The 19,281-nt window shown below is 39.8% G+C and overlaps 1 protein-coding gene across 9 annotated transcripts in view; it reads left to right on the forward strand.

The window, feature by feature from the left end:
- Nucleotides 1-19,281, forward strand: part of NFIB (nuclear factor I B) — a 271,468-nt gene that overhangs the window by 156,857 nt on the left and 95,330 nt on the right. For all 9 annotated transcript variants that reach the window (XM_019517573.1, XM_019517572.1, XM_019517574.1 and 6 more), the window contains exons 3-4: nucleotides 539-592; nucleotides 17,931-17,999. In XM_019517573.1, the coding sequence (XP_019373118.1) occupies nucleotides 539-592; nucleotides 17,931-17,999 (123 nt within the window). The remainder of the gene's footprint in view (nucleotides 1-538; nucleotides 593-17,930; nucleotides 18,000-19,281) is intronic.

The following is a 19,281-nucleotide window of genomic DNA, read 5'->3' on the forward strand; positions in this document are numbered from 1 at the left end:
CACAGTTTGAAAACTGCTGCTTTAAAGGAAGGAACAGGAAAAACGGGAATGATCATACCAGACCACTGCAGGGGGCCAGTTAGTCCAGTTTCTGATGTTTCTGCTTCAGAATGTATAAAACCTGCTATAATGTTGAAAATGTGGGAGAATGGGAGGATATACCTTTCTCACTTCTGCAGGACTCTGACAAGTGCCTGGAGGACACATCCTTATCCAGTTTTGTATTACCTTTCTTTGACATTCTGATTTGCTCCCAAAATAATAACAACTTGCTCCTTTTATAATGTTTGGGGTTTTCCTTTTCTTCTCTTCCTGGTTACTATCCAGTGGTTCGTCCATTAATATTGGTTTACACATACTGTATGAAATGACATGTATGCAGTTGCATATATGTTTACATATTAATGCCTTTATGTAAAAAGGCAGGGAAATGATCTTTAGTATTAAAACTAATACTTAACTTTTTGTTTAAAAATCCTAAGGATTTTGAGATACTTTAAAAACAAATTAATAAAACATCTCTTTGCTTTCTTTATAGATTCTGGACAATCAGGAAGTCCAAGCCACAATGATCCTGCCAAGAATCCACCAGGTAAATATGAGTTCCAGGACATGTGCAATCTAACATTGTTTGAGAACAAAGATACTACTATTAATAGTTAAAGAGAGCATAAACGGTCAGCAAATTATTTTGCACTGGTAAGTACATATAATCAGGACAGGTTTTGGCTATATTTGCTCTTCTGGACCAGCAAATGCCTCAATTGCAGTTTCATCAGGATTCCTTAAAAAAATCACTGGATTTTTTTCTTTCTGTTGTTACTTAAAAATGAATAAATGGGGGATGAGCAGATGACAGTAGACATCATCCTAAATTGCATTTCTCTGATAAAGGGTTCCACATACTTCAGTTATTTTATGAAGGACAATGGAATTTTCTATCTTTCATTTGTGACCAAGAGTATAAGGTTGTTCTGTCCTGTAATTTTTTTTATGCTCACTTTGTTAAATGTATACATGTTCGCTTTTATACAAATTGTCAACTCCTCCATTGTTTTAAAGGACCATTAAAAATAAAGAAGAAAGAGAGAATCAAAATAAAATTTTATGTTCCACCTTGTTTAGACCAAACACTCTTTATATTTGTATCTTTTCATGTAATCATTCATATAACCAGCTAGTACAGATCTACTAATATCTTATTGATTTGGTTTAAATCTGAAAACTTGCTGGTGAATTTAAGTTGATATAATTTTTCACAGGCTAAGATGAACAAGATGTATTAGGGGCTATCTTATATTACCATTTTTCCTTAGTGGGTTATGAATGAATAACTCTGCAAGTAAAATGTGTCATATCCTCCCATTTTAGCACTTAAAAATGGTTTCTGTCTGCACTGAATTTAAGGCTAACTCCATGTAATTATTTCTGTAATAAATAAGTGAATCATAGCATCAAACTAACCAAGAGTTTATTGGACAAGGCTGATCTGTTAATCTGCAGAGATATTTCCTGTTCAAAGATTAAGAGAAACAATCTACATTGCAATCATAAAATGATTTACTACCCACTGTAATTAAAAATATTCTTCAGGCATGTCACAATATGCCCCATTGTAGATTTGGTATTTGTGAATATGCTAAAGAGGAGAAACCCCATTGGCTTGTTATATAATGTGAAAAAAATCACATTGGTTATATAACCTACATGGTAAAAATACAAGCAGATTGTACATACTTTTTAAAGATATGAAGATGAGTAACTCTATGGCATGTCTTTTGGGAGCACTATTTTTGGCCTGATTTTCTTCCTGAAGATATTGTTATTTTACATTAAAGAAACCTCAATATAGTTTTCCTCCAAATTTGTGGATTAGATGACTTGTTTTCAATTTTTTTTAGTTGTGATATGATGGAAATTATATCATGTAGTCCTTTAAAAATGCACAGGCAGCAAGAAGAAAAATTCAGAATGCAACAGCTTAGAAAGTTCTTCCAAAGCCTCCATTTTGCTTTCCTAGAAGATAGTTCAACTTTTGCCAAAACTGAAATGTTGGGCCTTACCTTTTAGTTTAGTCGCTATTAAAATGTTAATGAGCCATTTTGAAGGTTCCAGAATAAATCCAAATATAAGCATGATATCTGGTAACGTTTGCAGGATTGAACCTGAGCCAGATCCTGTGGCTGTGCAGGACCCAGTGGAAGTTCTGCCCCCTTAATGTTTTATTTTTGTTTTTTTTGAAATGGCATTAAATAAATTGGGAATGGAGTTGGCTCTTGTTTTCATGTTGTGGGAGATACAGATCTGCATTCTTTTAGCGTTTAGGAATAAATCCACCACTAAGCGTTTTCACAATCTGTGGTGAACTTCCTTTTCGAAGCAGCAACAGGAAGCAGCCTTGTTGCCACAGTCAGAAGTAGTATAGGGCAGGAGGAAGACAAGTGCTGTAGGTTACCCAATTTCTGCTCCAGTATGGGGCAAAATTAGGTACCCTTTGACACTTGATCTAAGGAATCACAGCTGTCCAGGAAGTAAAAAGGCAAGGAGGGAAATATGTGGTTGGTTTCACTGTGAAACTGCTTGACTGAAATTTGATCATAACACTCTCTCCCTGCTGTAGAGCCATGGTTGGCATAATAGTTCTTTTTATCTGCTGCCAGGAAAGGATAGAAAATGGAAGCTATGTCTTGCCTCACTTGAAACCCTTCCTCTGACTAGGTTGGGGTATTATTTTCCATTTGTTAATACTTGAACCTTTGGCATCTCGTGGTTTTCCCAAGTGGTCTTAGGTAGAAGTTAAAAGAGGAGACAAAAGTATTGAGAGGAGTAGGACTCTGCAAGATAGAGAGTTATGGGGGCGTGCAAAGTAACAGGAATACAGTGAGATAACTTTGGGATTTCCCTGTCAAGAATGACTAGTATTCTTTTCTCTCTTTATTAAACCTCATATGTTATCAGCACCTTGTAGTCACTGTTGTAAAGGCATAAGCATATTAGCTTAGAGGCTTGTTTTCTGTCCAAGCAGGTCAACCAGAAGTGCCAGAAGGCCCATTCCTATGTCATGTTTGATCTGATGCCTGGGTATGAAGGAGCCAGGACATTGGCAAGGGATAGGTGCTGCTAACATTTGGATGCTACTGCTTTCTTAATGACTCTGCCAAGGAAAAGGAGGTTGGAAAATGAGTGGTAGCTGGCAAGGCTATTGGTGTTAAGAGTGGTTATTTCTAGGTTTGGCTAGACTGCTGCATTCTTTGGGGTGTCTGGTAATTTGCCTTCTTAACCAAGGCGGGAGTGCAACACCACATGCCAAACAAAAGAATATTAAGTGCACTTGCTTGAATTCCTAAAAATACACTATAAGTTTTGATAGTATAAAGCAGGCTCAAGATTGTGTAGATTGCAGTGGGAGTGGCATATAGTTTTTGTAGCAGGATCCAGGGGTATCCACCTCCAAATTTTATTTTTCATTGCCTTTCATCTGATACACTGCAGAAACATTAGACTTGCTTTTCTCCTTGTAAGCCTAATTTTAAAGGTCCCATCTCTGTAGGGATAGTGTTGTAGCCTAAAGCCCACTGTAGTCTGCAGCATTATTAAAACCACTGGCCATGCTCTTTTTCTATCTCTGTATTGCATCTGCAGCCTCTGACAACCTTGAAAAAGTGACCCAAACACTAACCAGTGGTGGAGTATATACTATCGCAATACCTCAAAAGACAGGGAAGGGAGAAGGCATGTATTACGGAGAACGGACATGATTAATCATTAAGTTTTCATTAAGAATTTGTTAAAGGGTGTAAAACATTGAATACAGTTATGACTGTTTACAACTGTTGGTATAAAGACTAACCATGACAATTCCCCTGTTTTATTACAATATCCAAGCTGGCTAACTTTGTAGTAAAGACTTCTCTGGCTTTTTTGTTTATTACTTTCTGGTGCCTGAGGTAAATTGCTAGTTTTTTACTTGGCTTTTTTAAACGTCTGCAGTGTGCCAAAAGTAATCATTTGAATACTGTTATCAATATTATTATATGTCTAATTTTTGCTAGGGTATTCAGAGCTATGAGTTGTTTTAAAAATGTTAAATTAAAAGAAATAAAACAATAGCCAGCAGTATTGATATAGTAAAATAGCAAAACAGTGTATTCTTTTCTTCCAAATTCTGAGCCATATTGAAGTCTGATCAAATGTAGAATCATATATACATTCTGAGGAGTCAATTGATATGGAAGCTATAGGGAAACCTAGGACAAGCTAGCAATGGATGACAGTTTCTAGGTGTATTGGTACTTGTTGGGTAAATCTGTGGGTAGGGGTGAGTTGCAGGTAGTTCCATGTTTGAGAACTGGTCTTGTTCAGCATTGAGATAAAACCATGACCTTTTAAAAAAACAAGACAGGGGTGGGGGGAGAGGTGGGGAGGGAAGGGGGAGAGTAGTCATTAAGGAAGTGATAGACCCAAGTTTAAGTCCTTACTCCATTTCAGGCAGAAAAAGTACTAGAGTTGGATCTCCTACATCATAGATGGGAATTCCCTCACTACTGAGATATAGTGATTTCCTGTTTCTCTGTATGAATCCTGTGCCACTTTATATGAGTATTTAAATACTAACTAGGCTGGAGAAAAAAAGACTGACCTTATTAGGCTGGTGATTTGGGCACTGATCCAAATCAAAGACAGACCCAGGGTCAAGTTCTTGTGCCAGTGGATATTTAGGAATGCAAACTGGAATGTTTTTAACAGGAAAACTTGAGAGACACCCATCCCAGAATAGCCCACAGTTGCCTGCCATGATGCTTACTCAGGAGACCCAAATTCAAGCTTCTGATCTGCAGAGTATAACAACATTGCTGGGTGCCCAGGGCACTGCCACACACAGGGGCACATTCCTATGACTGTACCTCAGACTGTGATCTTCAGGGGCAGTGGTGATTTCTAGTTGCTGCCATCATCAACGCAATCATATGAATACAGCATCAGACATTGTATTCTGTTCCCCCCACCCTCTGCTGGCCCTTCCAAGGCAGCTGCCACAGTCATCCTGTCATAATTATACCTGATTTGAATCAGGCAGGTTAGGAGGGTAGTTGATTTCTCTAGCCACTGGGCTCTTTGCTGTTCTGCAGTGGCTCTCATTTTTACCAGAACTTATATCCTGGGTCTGAGAATCTTTTCCTAATGAATGATTCACCAAATCAGCATCTTTTGAGGAGGGAAAAAAAGATTTTTTTAAAGAAGTTCCCAATTGGCTATACTTCAGCTTGTGCAAATATCCTTTCTGGCTGTACAGCACTGGAGGTTTTCTGAGCACTTTTGTGGATTTGGCATCCCTGGGGAATATGTTCCCCCAGATTGGACCCTGGACATTTTCAAGTAATTCTGCAATATTAGCTTTTGGGAAAAAAGCAACTGGTCATTTCATTGTTTAAACATGTACTTTCAAAATGAATCTTTAAACAGTAGCAGGTGGTCTCAACCTTTATGCTCTTTTGAAAATGTAATAAGTGAATTTCCTTGAGTTCTGTGCGACTTGGAGCACAGATGGTTTCATTATTTTATTGTATTGCAAGTTACCCTCTTGTGGATGGAGAATTAACCCCCTAATTAATAGTAATTGGAGTGCTGTTTCATTCTAAAACTCCCCTGCCTCATCACTGTAAGCAGCTTTTCTTGAACAAGTAATGATGCCATAGCAGTAGTTTTGGGATTTGGGAATATACATTTTTATTTTGGTTTTATCAATTTGGGAGTGGGTGTTTTAAAATGCATGTGTGTTAAAATGTTTTTTTCTTGCATTCCTGTGACTGTACCTCAGACTGTGATCTTCAGGGAAAATAACATTAGGTGTGATCAGGGTTTGATTTTCTGTGGAGCTGTCCCTTCCCAGAATGTGACAAAAAGTTGAGATGATATTCTACCCTTTGATTTTTGTCAGTATTGAGCTAGTGTTCATGGGAAGGAAGTGAGTGCGGGGAAGGGTGTTCAGTTGGAAGTGGGAAAGTCTGACAGGCTGCAGTCTTCCTAGATACTCTGGCACCTTTCAAAAGAACAGAAGTTCTAGCCCTTGCATTCTGGTTAAATCCCAGTTTGCTTGGCTAAGAGTCTTTCTGTATTATCAGGTGGTTATAGTATTCTTTACTTTCTAATTTCTTCTGTGGTGTTGCTGCATGTTGTAAAATTGTTACTTATTTTTGTGCTAGATGTGGCCACATATCGATGGTAGGTGAGGTGGTTCCTAGTCCTATACATGTACAGGCAGAAATTTTCAAAAATAGCTATCCAAAGTTAGACCTGTAAGTCCTCGCTTAGCAATGAATCCATGGTCTCATTTTCTAATGTTCTAAACATCCAGGTCCTGCTGAACCATTTTAAAAATTTGGCTCTAACTATAAACACTTGTCCTTTGGGACAGAAGATGCTATATGCGTAAGTTTATTTGTTGTTGTGTTATTGCTGTGGCTTCACAGCAACTAATCTGATAGATGGCAGTGGTCCACAGTCAGTTAAACTGGTGTTTTTGCTTCTTCAAATTACTCTAGCATATTAGAGTATTTTCATTGTTTTGGTCAGCATTGACTAACAGAAACAAAAGATATTATTTTATTTTTAATGAGAACAGACACTTTTTTAGGTCCCAACTACACTTAAGATGCAATCTAGTTCAGAATCACATTACAACACGGTTATCTCTTGACCTGGTTACAACACAGTTGCAATTTGCTGTTAAAACCTTAACCATGTAGTAAGGTCAGGGCCAATCATGTTGTAACCAAATTCCCAGACTCAGTTATATCTGTAACATAGACAGGTCCTTAGTTCATCATCATTAATTAAATCTGCATCATGATGTGGCTAATTTCCCTGCCTCCAACTCTCTCTTGAGAAGTTCAGGTGTCTTACAAACTTCTTAATGTTATGTTACGCTTTTGACGATATCATCTTCAAAAACACTAAATAATACCAGGATTGGAAATTGGCCATGTGTTATATTAAGTTGCTTACTATTTCTGTACCACTGTTAGTCTTTGGACCATCCTTAATGACTGTGAAGAGTACTGACTTTCACCAGTAATCCTACTGAAATCAAGGAGCTACCTAGTGAAGTAAGATACTGTTCAGAGTAACAAAAGCTGGCTCTTTGTTTGCAAAGTAGTTTGATATTCTCTTGCAAAAGAAGTGATGAAAGCCAAATACTTTTTAAAATCATGAGTTAAATAGAAAGACCAGTTAGACTATCTAAATTATTATCTGAATCCATGCTGGTCTTCCTGAGACATGCTTTTTCTTTTTATGTCTTGTCCCAAAGACTGGGGCTTCCATCATTTCCCTTCAGAGTCACTGTAGCTGAAACTATCTCACTACAAAGAAGTTTTCATGATATTAGCTTGTATTTTCTCTTTTTAAAGCTATGAAAAACAAAAATATATAAAGACCCATATATCATTAAAAAAACTTTAAAAATATTGATTGTATCCTAATCGTACTTTATAAATGGTTTTGAATCAGAAGTATGTTAATAAAAAAATAAGGCATTTCATGGTACCAGGAAGCAATTTTAGACTTAGGCAATATACAACAGAGCATAAACAGGCCTTCTATTCATAAAAGTATAATCAAATCAAAAGACACTAAAAGGTTTGGTTAAAGATTTGTAAAGCCAGACGTCACAGTTAAGCTTTTAAGTAACTTGAGAACTAGGCCTGCACCTTACAGGGTAGTGCAAAACTGAAAGACTTTTCAATAGATTTGTCTAAGAAATGTTTTGATTTTTAAAGCTTAAATTTTTAAAGCTGAAATAATAGCAACTCTTGGGTGCATGTGAAGATGAAGGAAGAAGTATAAACACTTTGAACACAAATTGTGTTTTTACAGTGTTAGATGAAGCTCCCAAAAGATATGTTAGGACAGCTTGCTTAGAATTGGTCACTCTGACTAGGTACAGATATTCAAAAAGCCTAAGGCAGAATCAAGCTAAGATATGAAATTTTCTGTAAGTGGCATAGTTTAGATCGGTAATGAACAAAACACACATTCGCCCTTTGAGGGGTTCGGAGGGGAGGGGACAAATCTTAGACCAGGTTCCACCATTTTTAAACTAGTCTATGTGTGCTGAACTTCTGTCCTGTTACAGCTATAGACAGATTTCCAGTCGCTTATACTGGTAAAAGTGTAATGTCTGCACTTGGCCTCTAAGGCTAGCCCTTTGCCCATTATCCATAATGGCACTAGTCTGATAATTGTAGTATTAAATTCGGAAAAACTATTCCTTAGGAATATCTTCTATACAGAACAAGGTAAGAAGAGAAGTCGGGTGTTCCACACCTTCTGTAAAAGTGAAAAATATTAAATGGAAAGAAAAAAAATCCAGCAAGTTGGTTCATAGCTATGAAACCATCCCTTTTGACTGACCCATGCTTGACAGCAAATTACATAGTTCAGTTTCTGATAGGCAGATTCTTATTCTCCCCCGAGTTGAGTTAAAAAAATGAAGTAATAGTGATAATTAATTAAAAGTATCTCAGAGTATGTTATCTCTCAAGCAAAACTGCATTCAATAGGTGGCCATGGTATATGCATGTATTAAGTTTAAACAGCAAAGACGTATTACTATGGCCAACATGAAAGAGCAAATTCTTTGAGGAGAAATGGGGAGGTGTTACGGTAATGAAGTATTGTAAAGTGTCCTAGGTTCTGTACTGGAGCAATTTAGAAACTAATAACAAGAATGTTAATTTAAATATCTTTAACATTTTAATGGAGACTGTGCATTAGGGATTATTTAATCTAAAAAACCATACTGTACAGAATATTACTGTGTATCTTTTTTATACACAAAGGATAATAATGGAAATATGAACATTAAGTGCTATTCTGTAGGGAGATCAGGATTCCCAGATGAAAAACAGCGTCTCACATCATTAAAATCACATGTTCTACAATGCTCAACTGCTACCTATAGCATCTCACGGCTTATCTTTTATCATGTTTACAGTGCCTACTTCTGCAACAAATTACAGCAGTTTAAGAACGCAAAACATTTTTCTACCTCACAGCTGGAAGCCAAGAACTGTTCTATAACATATTCACTGTGGACTTACTTCTTAACTAGTTAAAATCACTAAACTCTACTGGTGCCGGAACTAAACATACTGTGTTTATTTTTCTGTACTCAAAGGCACCATTGGAATCTTGCATCTGAGAACATAATGCTCAGAATGAAGTATCCAACCCAAGTTAGCAAAAGGTGCATAACATAAAATGTTTAGTATTCTTATATTTTAGCCCCACATTTCTGACAATATGTCATATTAGATGGAGAAATATCAGTGTCGCCCTAAATTAATTTGGATAGTTTATATCTGTCTTGCTTGTCTTTATAAATGCCAGGCAAAGTGTGTGTGTGTGTGTGTGTGTGTGTGTGTGTGTGTGTGCGCGCGTGTGTGAAAGAGAGAGAGAGAGCGTGCACACATACCCCCCCATATAATTATTTTTAGTTTGCCTCGGCAGGGCTTAAAAAGCTTACAGAAGAGAAAGCATGCTAGCTAGGAAACATAGGTCACCAATATGTATTTGAAGGAACAGACTTGCACTGGTGTGCTGAATGATGTATGTCAGTGTCACAGTTATTTCCCGGCTCCTGCCTTACTGCCACAGGGAAGTAATCTGCTATTGCCCTTTACTGGGATAGATTAGTCTCTTCTCCTACCCCTCAATGCTGGTTCAGTTATTCAAGGGCTTGTAGAGCCAGAGCTCTGTGCAATCCTTTTGAGGAACTACTCTGTGTGCAGCCTAATTCCCAGTATTGCCACCATGAACAGTTCAGAATTCGTGGGCCCAAAAAATCATAAGATGGGTTCTTAGAACATAGGACTTCATGAAAGTAAAGAATGAATGGTGTGGTTGGTTTCTTGTTCTGACTTCTAATTTTTAAATTTTCCTGGTCACTCTAATACAAGTTACACTACTGTAGTGTTAGGAGTTGAGGTGATTTTGACCCATGTTAGAGGATCTCTTATTGTATGACCCAACTAAGATTGAGACCTGTATTTCCAGTATTGTATAGTCACATAGTAGGGGGTGGTCTGGGCACCAAAGAACTTAAAAGCAAATGCAGAACATGGTAGAGAATCTGAAATGTGGAAACTGGAGCTGTAGTTGACCAAACTAATTTCCTGCAAGGAATAGCAAACATTCATTAGATAGGAGAAACTATGAAGCCCTCTTGAGCAGGGTATGACTTCAGTGTATAAATAGGGCTAGTCAAAATAGTCCATCAGAGCTTTTTTTTTAGTGGAAAATGTGTGTGTGTTTTTCAAGTCAGCGGATTGGGATTGGGAGAGGTTTGGTTGTTTTTTTAACAAACAAAAATGTAATTTTTTTCACTGAAAAATTTAGTGAACAGAAACAGGTCTTTTGATTCAGAAGTGATGCCAAAGTGTCCTGTGCAAATTATAGTTTGGTGTCATGTGCCCCTGGTCTCTTCTGTTGATCAGGATCCCACAGTGGTCCTGTAATTGCTGTGGTGTTCATCTTCCTCTTTTCATAAGGGGCAACTTCAGTGTGTTGTGGGAGATGTCCAGTCAGGGGACCTGGCCTGTAGAGGGAATGACAATCTGAGGTACTTGATCTCTACCTGAGGCACTCCTGGGACATTTCAATAGGAGGATTTAAGAGTGTAATTTTTGGCCAAAAACTACAAAATGATATGTAAGAAAAAAATCTATTTTCTAACCTGCTAGCTCCTTTTCCATTGACAGGGAGGGCTCTGTAATTCAGCAGCAGCACTTGGTATGCATTTGAAAATAAAACTTCCTTCCTAGAAAGATAGGTTCATTAAATCAAGCTGGGACCTTTTTGGATCGTACAAAGTTAGGCTCTGGACACAGAGACCGGTAACCCTCACATTGTGTTCAGTCCTGAACTTGTTAGTTGGTCACACATGGTTCTTATCAGGACAGCTCCTATTAACCAAAAAAGAAACAGCAAAAATGCAAGACTGAAAGAGATTAATACTATATCCAAATCCTCTTCCCAATATGTTTTATACTAAAACAAATCTTCACAATTACTTTAGGTCCCTTATATGAAGTTTTATATGTAGCGTTTTTTAACCACACGTGAGTCATCAGTCGCGCTTGAACTCATTATCTTGATACCCACAACATGAACCACTTCTACTTCACTAGCATAAGTAAACAGTGAGATAATAATGTGCTATTCTCCTATATCAGTCCCTCAGATCAGCCCCATAGAAAGATAGGCGAGATGAGTGTTTATGGAACATCAGGGGAGTACTGGGTTCAGGAATATTGGTTTGCCTTCCTGGTTCTGAGTCTAGTGGATGCAGATAACATTTCCAAATGTAAAAGTACTTTGTTTAGGTGGGACTGTTGACTGTGAGAAGTAGGTGACTCTTATTCTTGAGCTGATGAACCAACTGTTTGTAGGGTTAGCTTAAGTTATCCACCCTTATCCAACTCCATTTATATTAGCTTAGACCAGTGGTCACCAGCCAGTCAATCTTGATCAACTGGTTGATCGTGGAGCCTCTGACAGTCAATTTCAGTCTGTAGATCCCTGGGAGGTAGATCCTGGGATGTCCTTTACTTACAAAAAGTGATCTTCACCTGAAAAAGGTTGGAGAGTGAACACTGGCTTAGACTGAGTGAAAATCTAAGTGAACTGCTCCTTTTGCTGGGAGGAGCAGTCAGCCAAATCCAACCATTCACGTAGGTTCTTAACCTGAGCGCAGGACCTTCACCTAATGCAGGAGGTATATGGTCCCACTAGGGGGAATGCCTTCCTGGACTTGGTGTTGGCTACAGAGGGGGACCAGGTAGGGGTGCTTCAGATTCATGGTCACCTTGGGGACAGTGACCACCAATCAGTCAAATTCACCATATGGTGTAGGGTGGATAAGATAACTAGTAAGGTGGAAGTGCTTGACTTCAGGAAGGATAACTTCAGTGTGCTTAGGAGTCTAGTCAGTGACGTACTGCAGGAGAAGAGTATTGGCAAGATGGGAGTCCAGGAAGGGTGGTCGTTCATAAAGGAAGTGATCCTTCGGGCACAGAGGGAGACTATCCTAGTATGAGGGAAAAAGGGAAAAGGAGCCAAAAAACTTCCTTGGTTTAACAGGGAAATCCAGGGGAGCCTAATGGCAAAAAAGAGGCACATAGGCCGTGGAAGCAGAGGGAAGCTACCAAGAAGGAGTATACCTACTTAGCCCGCACTTGCAGGGAGGCAGTTAGAAAGGCCAAAGCAACTACAGAGCTGAGGCTGGCAACACAAATTAAAGACAACAAAAAGTCTTTTTTTAGGTATGTAGGGAGTAAAAGGAAGGCACAGGGCAGCATAGGACTCCTACTGAACAAGGAGGAGCAATTAGTGACAGAGAGGGGAGCTGAGCTGTTCAATGAGTTTTTTGCCTCGGTGTTCCTGAACAGGGCTCAAGATAAGTCTCCTAATGATGAGCATCAGAGGGACACCAGCCTACCAACTGTCAATGCTGACTTGGTATAGAGTCACTTGGATGGACTGGATGTGTTTAAGTCAGCAGGCCCAGATGAGCCTCATCCAAGGGTACTGAAGGAATTGGCCAGTGTCATAGCACTGCCATGGCTGTTTGAGGGCTCGTGGTGCTCGGATCAGGTTCCAGAGGACTGGAAAAGGGCCAATGTGGTCCCTATTTTCAAGAAGGGGAGGAAGAAAGATCCGAGTAATTATGGGCCAATCAGTCACACCTCCATCCTTGGAAAGGTCATTGAAAAGATTATGAAGGATCATATTTGTGGGAGTCCAGCAGGAAAAGTAATGCAGCAGGGAAACCAGCATGGATTTGTAGCAGGTAGATTATGCCTGACCAATCTGGTTTCGTTTTATGACAAGGTCACAAAATTCTTAGACGCAGGAGTAGAGGTGGATGTTATTTTCTTGGATTTTAGCAAGGCCTTCAATACAGTATCTCATCCTATTCTCATAAATAACTTAAAAGGCTGTGACATAGATGTTTACACGGTCTGGTGGGTGGTAAATTGACTTAGTGGTTGTACCCAGAGAGTGGTAGTGGATGGGTCGGTATCGACCTGGAAGGATGTGGGTAGTGGGGTACCGCAGGGTTAGGTCCTTGGACTTGTACTCTTCAATATCTTCATAAGTGTCTTGGATGTGGGTGTGAAGTGTACTCTGTCCAAGTTTGTGGATGATACTGAATTGTGGGGTGAAGTGCATGCTCTGGAGGGTAGGGAACGATTGTAGGCAGACCTGGACAGGTTAGAAAAGTGGGCAGTACACAATAGGATGCAGTACAACAAGGACAAGTGCAGAGTGCTGCACCTCGGGCGCAAAAATGTGATTCCACATGTACTGGCTGGAAAGTGACCCTCTTGGCAGCACAGAAGTGGAAAAGGATCTTAGAGTCATAGTGGACTCCAAGATGAACATGAGTCGTCAGTGTGACAAAATCATCAGCAAAGCTAACTGCACTTCATCATGCATCAGCAGATGCAAGACAAATAGATCCAAGGAGGTAATACTTCCCCTCTATGCAGCATTGGTCAGACCTCAGTTGGAGTACTGCGTCCAGTTTTGGGCGCTGTACTTCAAGAAGGATATTGATGGATTCGAGAGGGTCCAGAGGAGGGCCACTCGTATGGTTAGAGGCTTACCGGACAAGCCCTATGAGGTGAGACTGAGGGACCTGGACCTCTTCAGCCTCCGCAAGAGAAGGCTGAGAGGTGGCCTCGTCGTTGCCTACAAATTCATTAGGGGGATGCAGCAAGGGATGCTCTGTTCACCAGGGTGCCTCTTGGGGTAACAAGAAACAATGGTCACGAACTGACAGAGAGCAGATTTAGGCTAGATATCAGGAAAAACTTCTTCATGGTAAGGATTGCCAAAATTTGGAATGGGCCTCCAAAGGAGGTGGTACTCTCCCCTACCTTGGGGGTCTTTAAGAGAAGGCTGGATAGGCACCTGGCTGGGGTCATCTGACCCCAGCACTCTTTGCTGCCTAGGCAGCGAGTTGGACTCAATGATCTGTTGAGGTCCCTTCCGACCCTAGCATCTATGAATCTATGAACATGGCTGTATTTGAAAACAACAGCGTGTTCCACACAGAAGTGTTTAGTTGCCTACTGAAGCAGTTCCCAAGTTGTAGATTACAACCCCAAATGGGGTCACAACATCAGTGGATGGGATCACAGGGAGTGAGGGGCCATGCTGTGAGTTGGGAACAAGGGGCCAAGCTGAGGAAATATGGTCATGCTGAGGAAATGGGGCCATAAATGGAGTCATGGTGAGGAAACGTTTGGGAAGCACTGCCCTGCTGTGTCACTAGCTTCAGGAAAGGCTGTGCTTAGGCCAGTTAGAATCAAGAAACTTCAATGTTCTTGGGAAGTGTCACATCCATGTGCCAACTCAGATGGCACTGTTTAAGGAGGGAGGTATAGAAAGGAAAGTTCACAAATATCAGCAGAGTTTGTGCATCCTTTGTCCAAATTGCTCATATGAATATTAAGAAGTGGGGGCAGAAAATAAAATTAGAGTTAGGTATTTGACAGGTCAAATAAAGTTTGGTCAATTAAGTGGTTAAATATTGATCAAAAATTGTAAAGATTGCCAATAGGTCCAAATAATACACAGAAAAAGCACAAGTTTTCTGTTAAGAAAGAAATGTGTCAAAAACAATAAAAAAAATCATATTTCTGTCAAGAAAAGTAAAAAAAAAAAAAAGGGGGGGGGTTGTATAATTTCTATAATCTTTGACCAGTCAAAAATATGCAGTCAATTCACAATATTTGACCGGTCAATTAAACGACTTGCCAACCCTAAGTAAAATAACTCTTTACTTCTTAGATTTGGGGGTGGGGTGAATGCTAAGGCACACAGTTAACAGCCCAGAGCTTGCAAGTTTAAGGCCCTAGAGAAAGTGTTCATGGTGTGGCCTGTAATGTTGCAATAAATCTGTGGGTTCTGCTAAATACCTTGTCATAAGGGCACAAAAAAGGAAGGGGTTCCAGGGACAGAGCATGTAGCATGTTCAGGCCTCCTTGCCACATGAAGAAAAATCTTTTATAGGATAATCCATCCATTCTTCTTAGCAGAAATGAATGGGGAAATTAAAGTAGAGGGAAGCTGTCAGAAGAGAGAGAGAAAGAAAGAGAGAGAGAGAAAAGGATGGGAGTAAAGAGGCATGAGAGGGAGACCTACAAATCTACCTCACCATTTAATGGAAACAGAGGTCTTGTAACACCATATATTAGTATTACTTGTAGTTGGAAATGTCATGACATATTGTGCTGTGCCAGTCAGTGATACATATTGGCATAGTGGTTCTGCGGATCTGGAAGCTGATTACCATTGGTCCTTTTCACTTTTACCATTTGAAATTTTCAACAAATAGAATAGCAAAGATGGCAGTGGAGATAGAAATAAATGATCAACTGTGAGCTCAGTTGCATGTGTTAGTATTTTTTTATCTTGTCAGGTGCACTGCATTTAGGCTAGGAACAGATGTTGCATCTGTCCCTGGACAAGCTGAGCTTTTGTTTGTCCTGGAACAAAAATATCCTGGGATTGGCCTGTAAACACATCACTCTTGAGCGCCTGAAAGCACTGCCACTTTTCTGACCTTGATTCAGTGATGCAATTCTGAACAGACATACTTTGCAATATCCTGGGATAAACTGTTACCACCTCTTATCTGGAAAACCTTTTTAGAATTTATCCTAGGACAATGAACATAGATGTTTTCATGACTGCAGTTTTTCCTGGGCTAAAATGGTCTATCCTGGGATAAATGCAACAACTGTTTGCAAGCATAGACTTATGAGCTAGTTACTTTAATTTGTGATATGTGAACCAAAAAGGAGTTCAGTACTCTCTGAGAACAATACTCACCTTGCAGGAGTGAAAAATAACGAAAACTTGAAAATAAGCAAATTGAATTCCTAGTGCATTCAAGGAAAGATTGTTTAAGCAAAGTGTGCTACTTTTCTGTCTATACCGTAACTTTATAGTCTTGCCAAATTACTTGAAAGTAGAAAGTACTAGCTTCCTTAAAATACATTAGAGGAGTATTTTCAAGCCTTGCACATTTCCATTACATATTCCAGATCATTTGAGTGCCATCAACGATGATCTGCAGTAGGTTCTTTTAAGTTTCTTTTTTACATTTTCCTGTTGGCTAAGGTATTTATTTTATTAGTAGTACAATCCACGATGTTAATACCTAATACCTGGGTGGGGGGAATCCACCTTTTTAAGAGTACTTGCTTAAATATGCTATTGGTTTAGTTCAGTAACATTCATGATATGAATGATGTTGTAAAGGATTATATAGAATTCCAAAAAGTATGAGGCAAAGAGCATTTTAATTGAATAGGAAAACATAGGAAAATTATATATATTTTTTTCAGGCATAGGCGTAAGTCCTAATATTCATAGAATGTAAAACCCAATAAATCCAAAAATGAATGGACTGCATTCATATATCTAAAGGCTGTAGTCTTATGTGAACTTAACCCCAACAAGTTCAAGCTGGATAGTACATAGATAAGAGACTTCAAGGAAAATCTTGTTTCTTTATTGTCTGTTTGAAAGTCCTGAAGCCACATCACTGGGACTATGTATATTAATTATTTTTAATGTCAGTTCTTGTATCACTTCATCACTTCCAGGTATGACTGCATTTCAGTAACAGGGAAAGTTAATACAGGTAAACAGAAGCCTTCATTATAGTTAACAGAAACCAAAAGTTTAACATCTGACTGTCTAAACTTCTAATATGTGCTCATCATCAAGATAAAGACATGTTTCACACTCGCCACTAGAGGTACCGGGTCTTGCTTCTTCTCTTGCTCCCATTTGAAGTCAATGGCAAAACTATTGGCTTCAGAGACAAAGAGCTGGGCACTAACATCCTGGTAACTCATAGTTGATATCAGCTTAAGCCAGACTTCAGGAACACTTAGCTTGGAGAGAAGGGTGGTTTACTGTGCTATTACCAAGTTACCTAATCCAATATGCAATGTTCTAACCTGTTTTTATTTTGGTACTGTTATCAACATTTAAAAGAATAATGAAAAGCACTTATTATATACCATTCTCAAATGGTTTGGCTATGTTTTTAGTTAGGAACCAATCTAGAGTGGGTTCAGTGGCATGGTTGAACCCTGCTTTTGGACCACACTGAGAAAGCAGCAGCTGGGGAAAATTTTAACCCCCCCAAACAGGAAAGAATCCTGCCTTCCTTTCCCTCCAGGCTCAACAGCATGTCTCTGCTCATCCCATTCTCCCTTCTCCCACCCACTACTGCTGCTGTCCTTCTCCACTGTTCCTCCTCCTTGACCAGTACTCCTTCCCCTGCCTCAGAGCAGGCTTACAGAAGGGGAAACTGCCTGCCACTGCCTGAGCTCTGCTTCATGTGCAGCTTGACTGGAGTGGGGCAGGAGCAGCTGTGGAGCTCCTCCAAATCCCAAATCAGCTGGGAACAGCAGCAGCAGTGCATGGAGGAGAGGGGCTGAGCATGGAGGAGAGAGTATGTGTGGGAGAGATTTTTATCTGATTTTGGGACTTAAAGTACCTGGTTGCTGCTCCCGCAGTGTGGTTTGCCTATTCCATTGGGGGAAGGGGGAAACTGGGAGCAGGGGTGGAAGCACCCCTGCAACACTGATGTTTGTTTGCTCCCACACCACACTTTACAAAATCCTGTGTTCAGTGTACTGCTTGTTAATTTTCTTGGAGGCCTTTTATTTTTCCTCTTTAGAATCTTAATTTTTTAATATAGTTTGGATTTTAACTCTTACTGTGTCTGAGCTCAGTGTATTTTGATTTAATTTTTGGCCTTTCTTAGTTAATTGTGACATTAAATGGTCTGTGCTTTTGTCTTCTAAGTAGTCTGATTATAGTATTGTGATCTTTTTCAGTGTACCTTGAGGATAGTTTTGTGAAATCTGGAGTCTTCAACGTGTCAGAACTTGTGAGGGTGTCCAGAAGTAAGTTAACAAACCACACTTAATGACCTAATATGTGCAAATAGCTTTATTCCAAACTTTTTTAAAGCAATTGCAGACATCAGTTGACTTCAGGCCTGAATCCAGGCAGAAAATTTTTCCTGTTGCCCAGAATTTTGCTAACCTTGTGCACAGTTCATCTTGCATACATTTATAATAAAAACAGGTTTTCTTTTCTTTTATTCAGGGTTTGAATGAAACATCTTTCTTCATAACTCAGGAATGCACAGCAAATTGATTTATGTAAGGTTTAATGGACTGAGATGTCAATAAAATGACATCTCAGTAATTAACTTTTTTTTGGTTGAACTTTCAACTTTCTCTTGCCATTCTGTTCATCTTTGAAATTACACTGAACCATCATACTTTTTAAATTTACTTTACTCTCCAAAGTAAAGAGTCATGGCCTTTAAAGGAAAATTGCATCATAGCAAGTGTAGACTGTATGAATACTGTATTTACTCAAATCCAAGGTGAGGTACCCTGCTTTCAACATGAGGTGGGAAGTCCCTCATCTTAGATTAAAGTACAAGTTGGCAGAGGCAGTGGTTGTAGCTCTGACACTGACCCCAGGAGCCACTAAGCCCCTTCTCTTCCCCACAAAACTTGCCCTTCATAGTCTCTCCCTTCCCCACCTTTGCTCCCTCCCATTATACTCCTCACCTCTCACCACTGCTTTCCTTCCCTTCACAGCTCTGGCTCTGGCTGTGGTCTCACTCCAGGCTAGAGTGGGGAGCACAGAGCACATGCTCCTTCCAGCTCCAGCCCAGCCACGCAGAGGAAGTTCCAGGCCTGGCTCTGGCTCTGGGGCTGGAACCAGAGCTGTTGCTGCTGCATGTCTGGGCTGGGGCCAGTGGCAGTACATGTTCCCTATCCTGGGCCAGTGTGGGACCTGACCTAGAGCCGGAGCTGAGGGGAAGGTAAGGAGTGGAGGGGAGGAACTCTGTTGGGGGGCAAGCAGCAGAGAGGGCAGGCACCGGTTTGTGCAAGTGGGAGGGGGACAAATGATGGTGGGGACAGGTGGTAGGGGATGCAGGCACTGCAGGGAAGAACAGGCATCAGGGACATAGGGTGCAGGTGGGCTCACAGGTAGTGGGGTAGGAATACATGGGCTTAATACAGAATCTACTCATGACCAAACTTACCATACAGATGCAGAAATATTGTTACAAATAGGAAATGAAGATGGGCAAGAAGAGATTTTTAATAAGAAACAGGGCAAAATTATGAATAAAATTAATTTAAGAATATCTCCTGTTTTTAG

Source organism: Gavialis gangeticus, unplaced genomic scaffold, assembly GCF_001723915.1.
Source record: "Gavialis gangeticus isolate Ggan-Ray unplaced genomic scaffold, GavGan_comp1, whole genome shotgun sequence".
Classification (NCBI taxonomy): domain Eukaryota; kingdom Metazoa; phylum Chordata; order Crocodylia; family Gavialidae; genus Gavialis; species Gavialis gangeticus.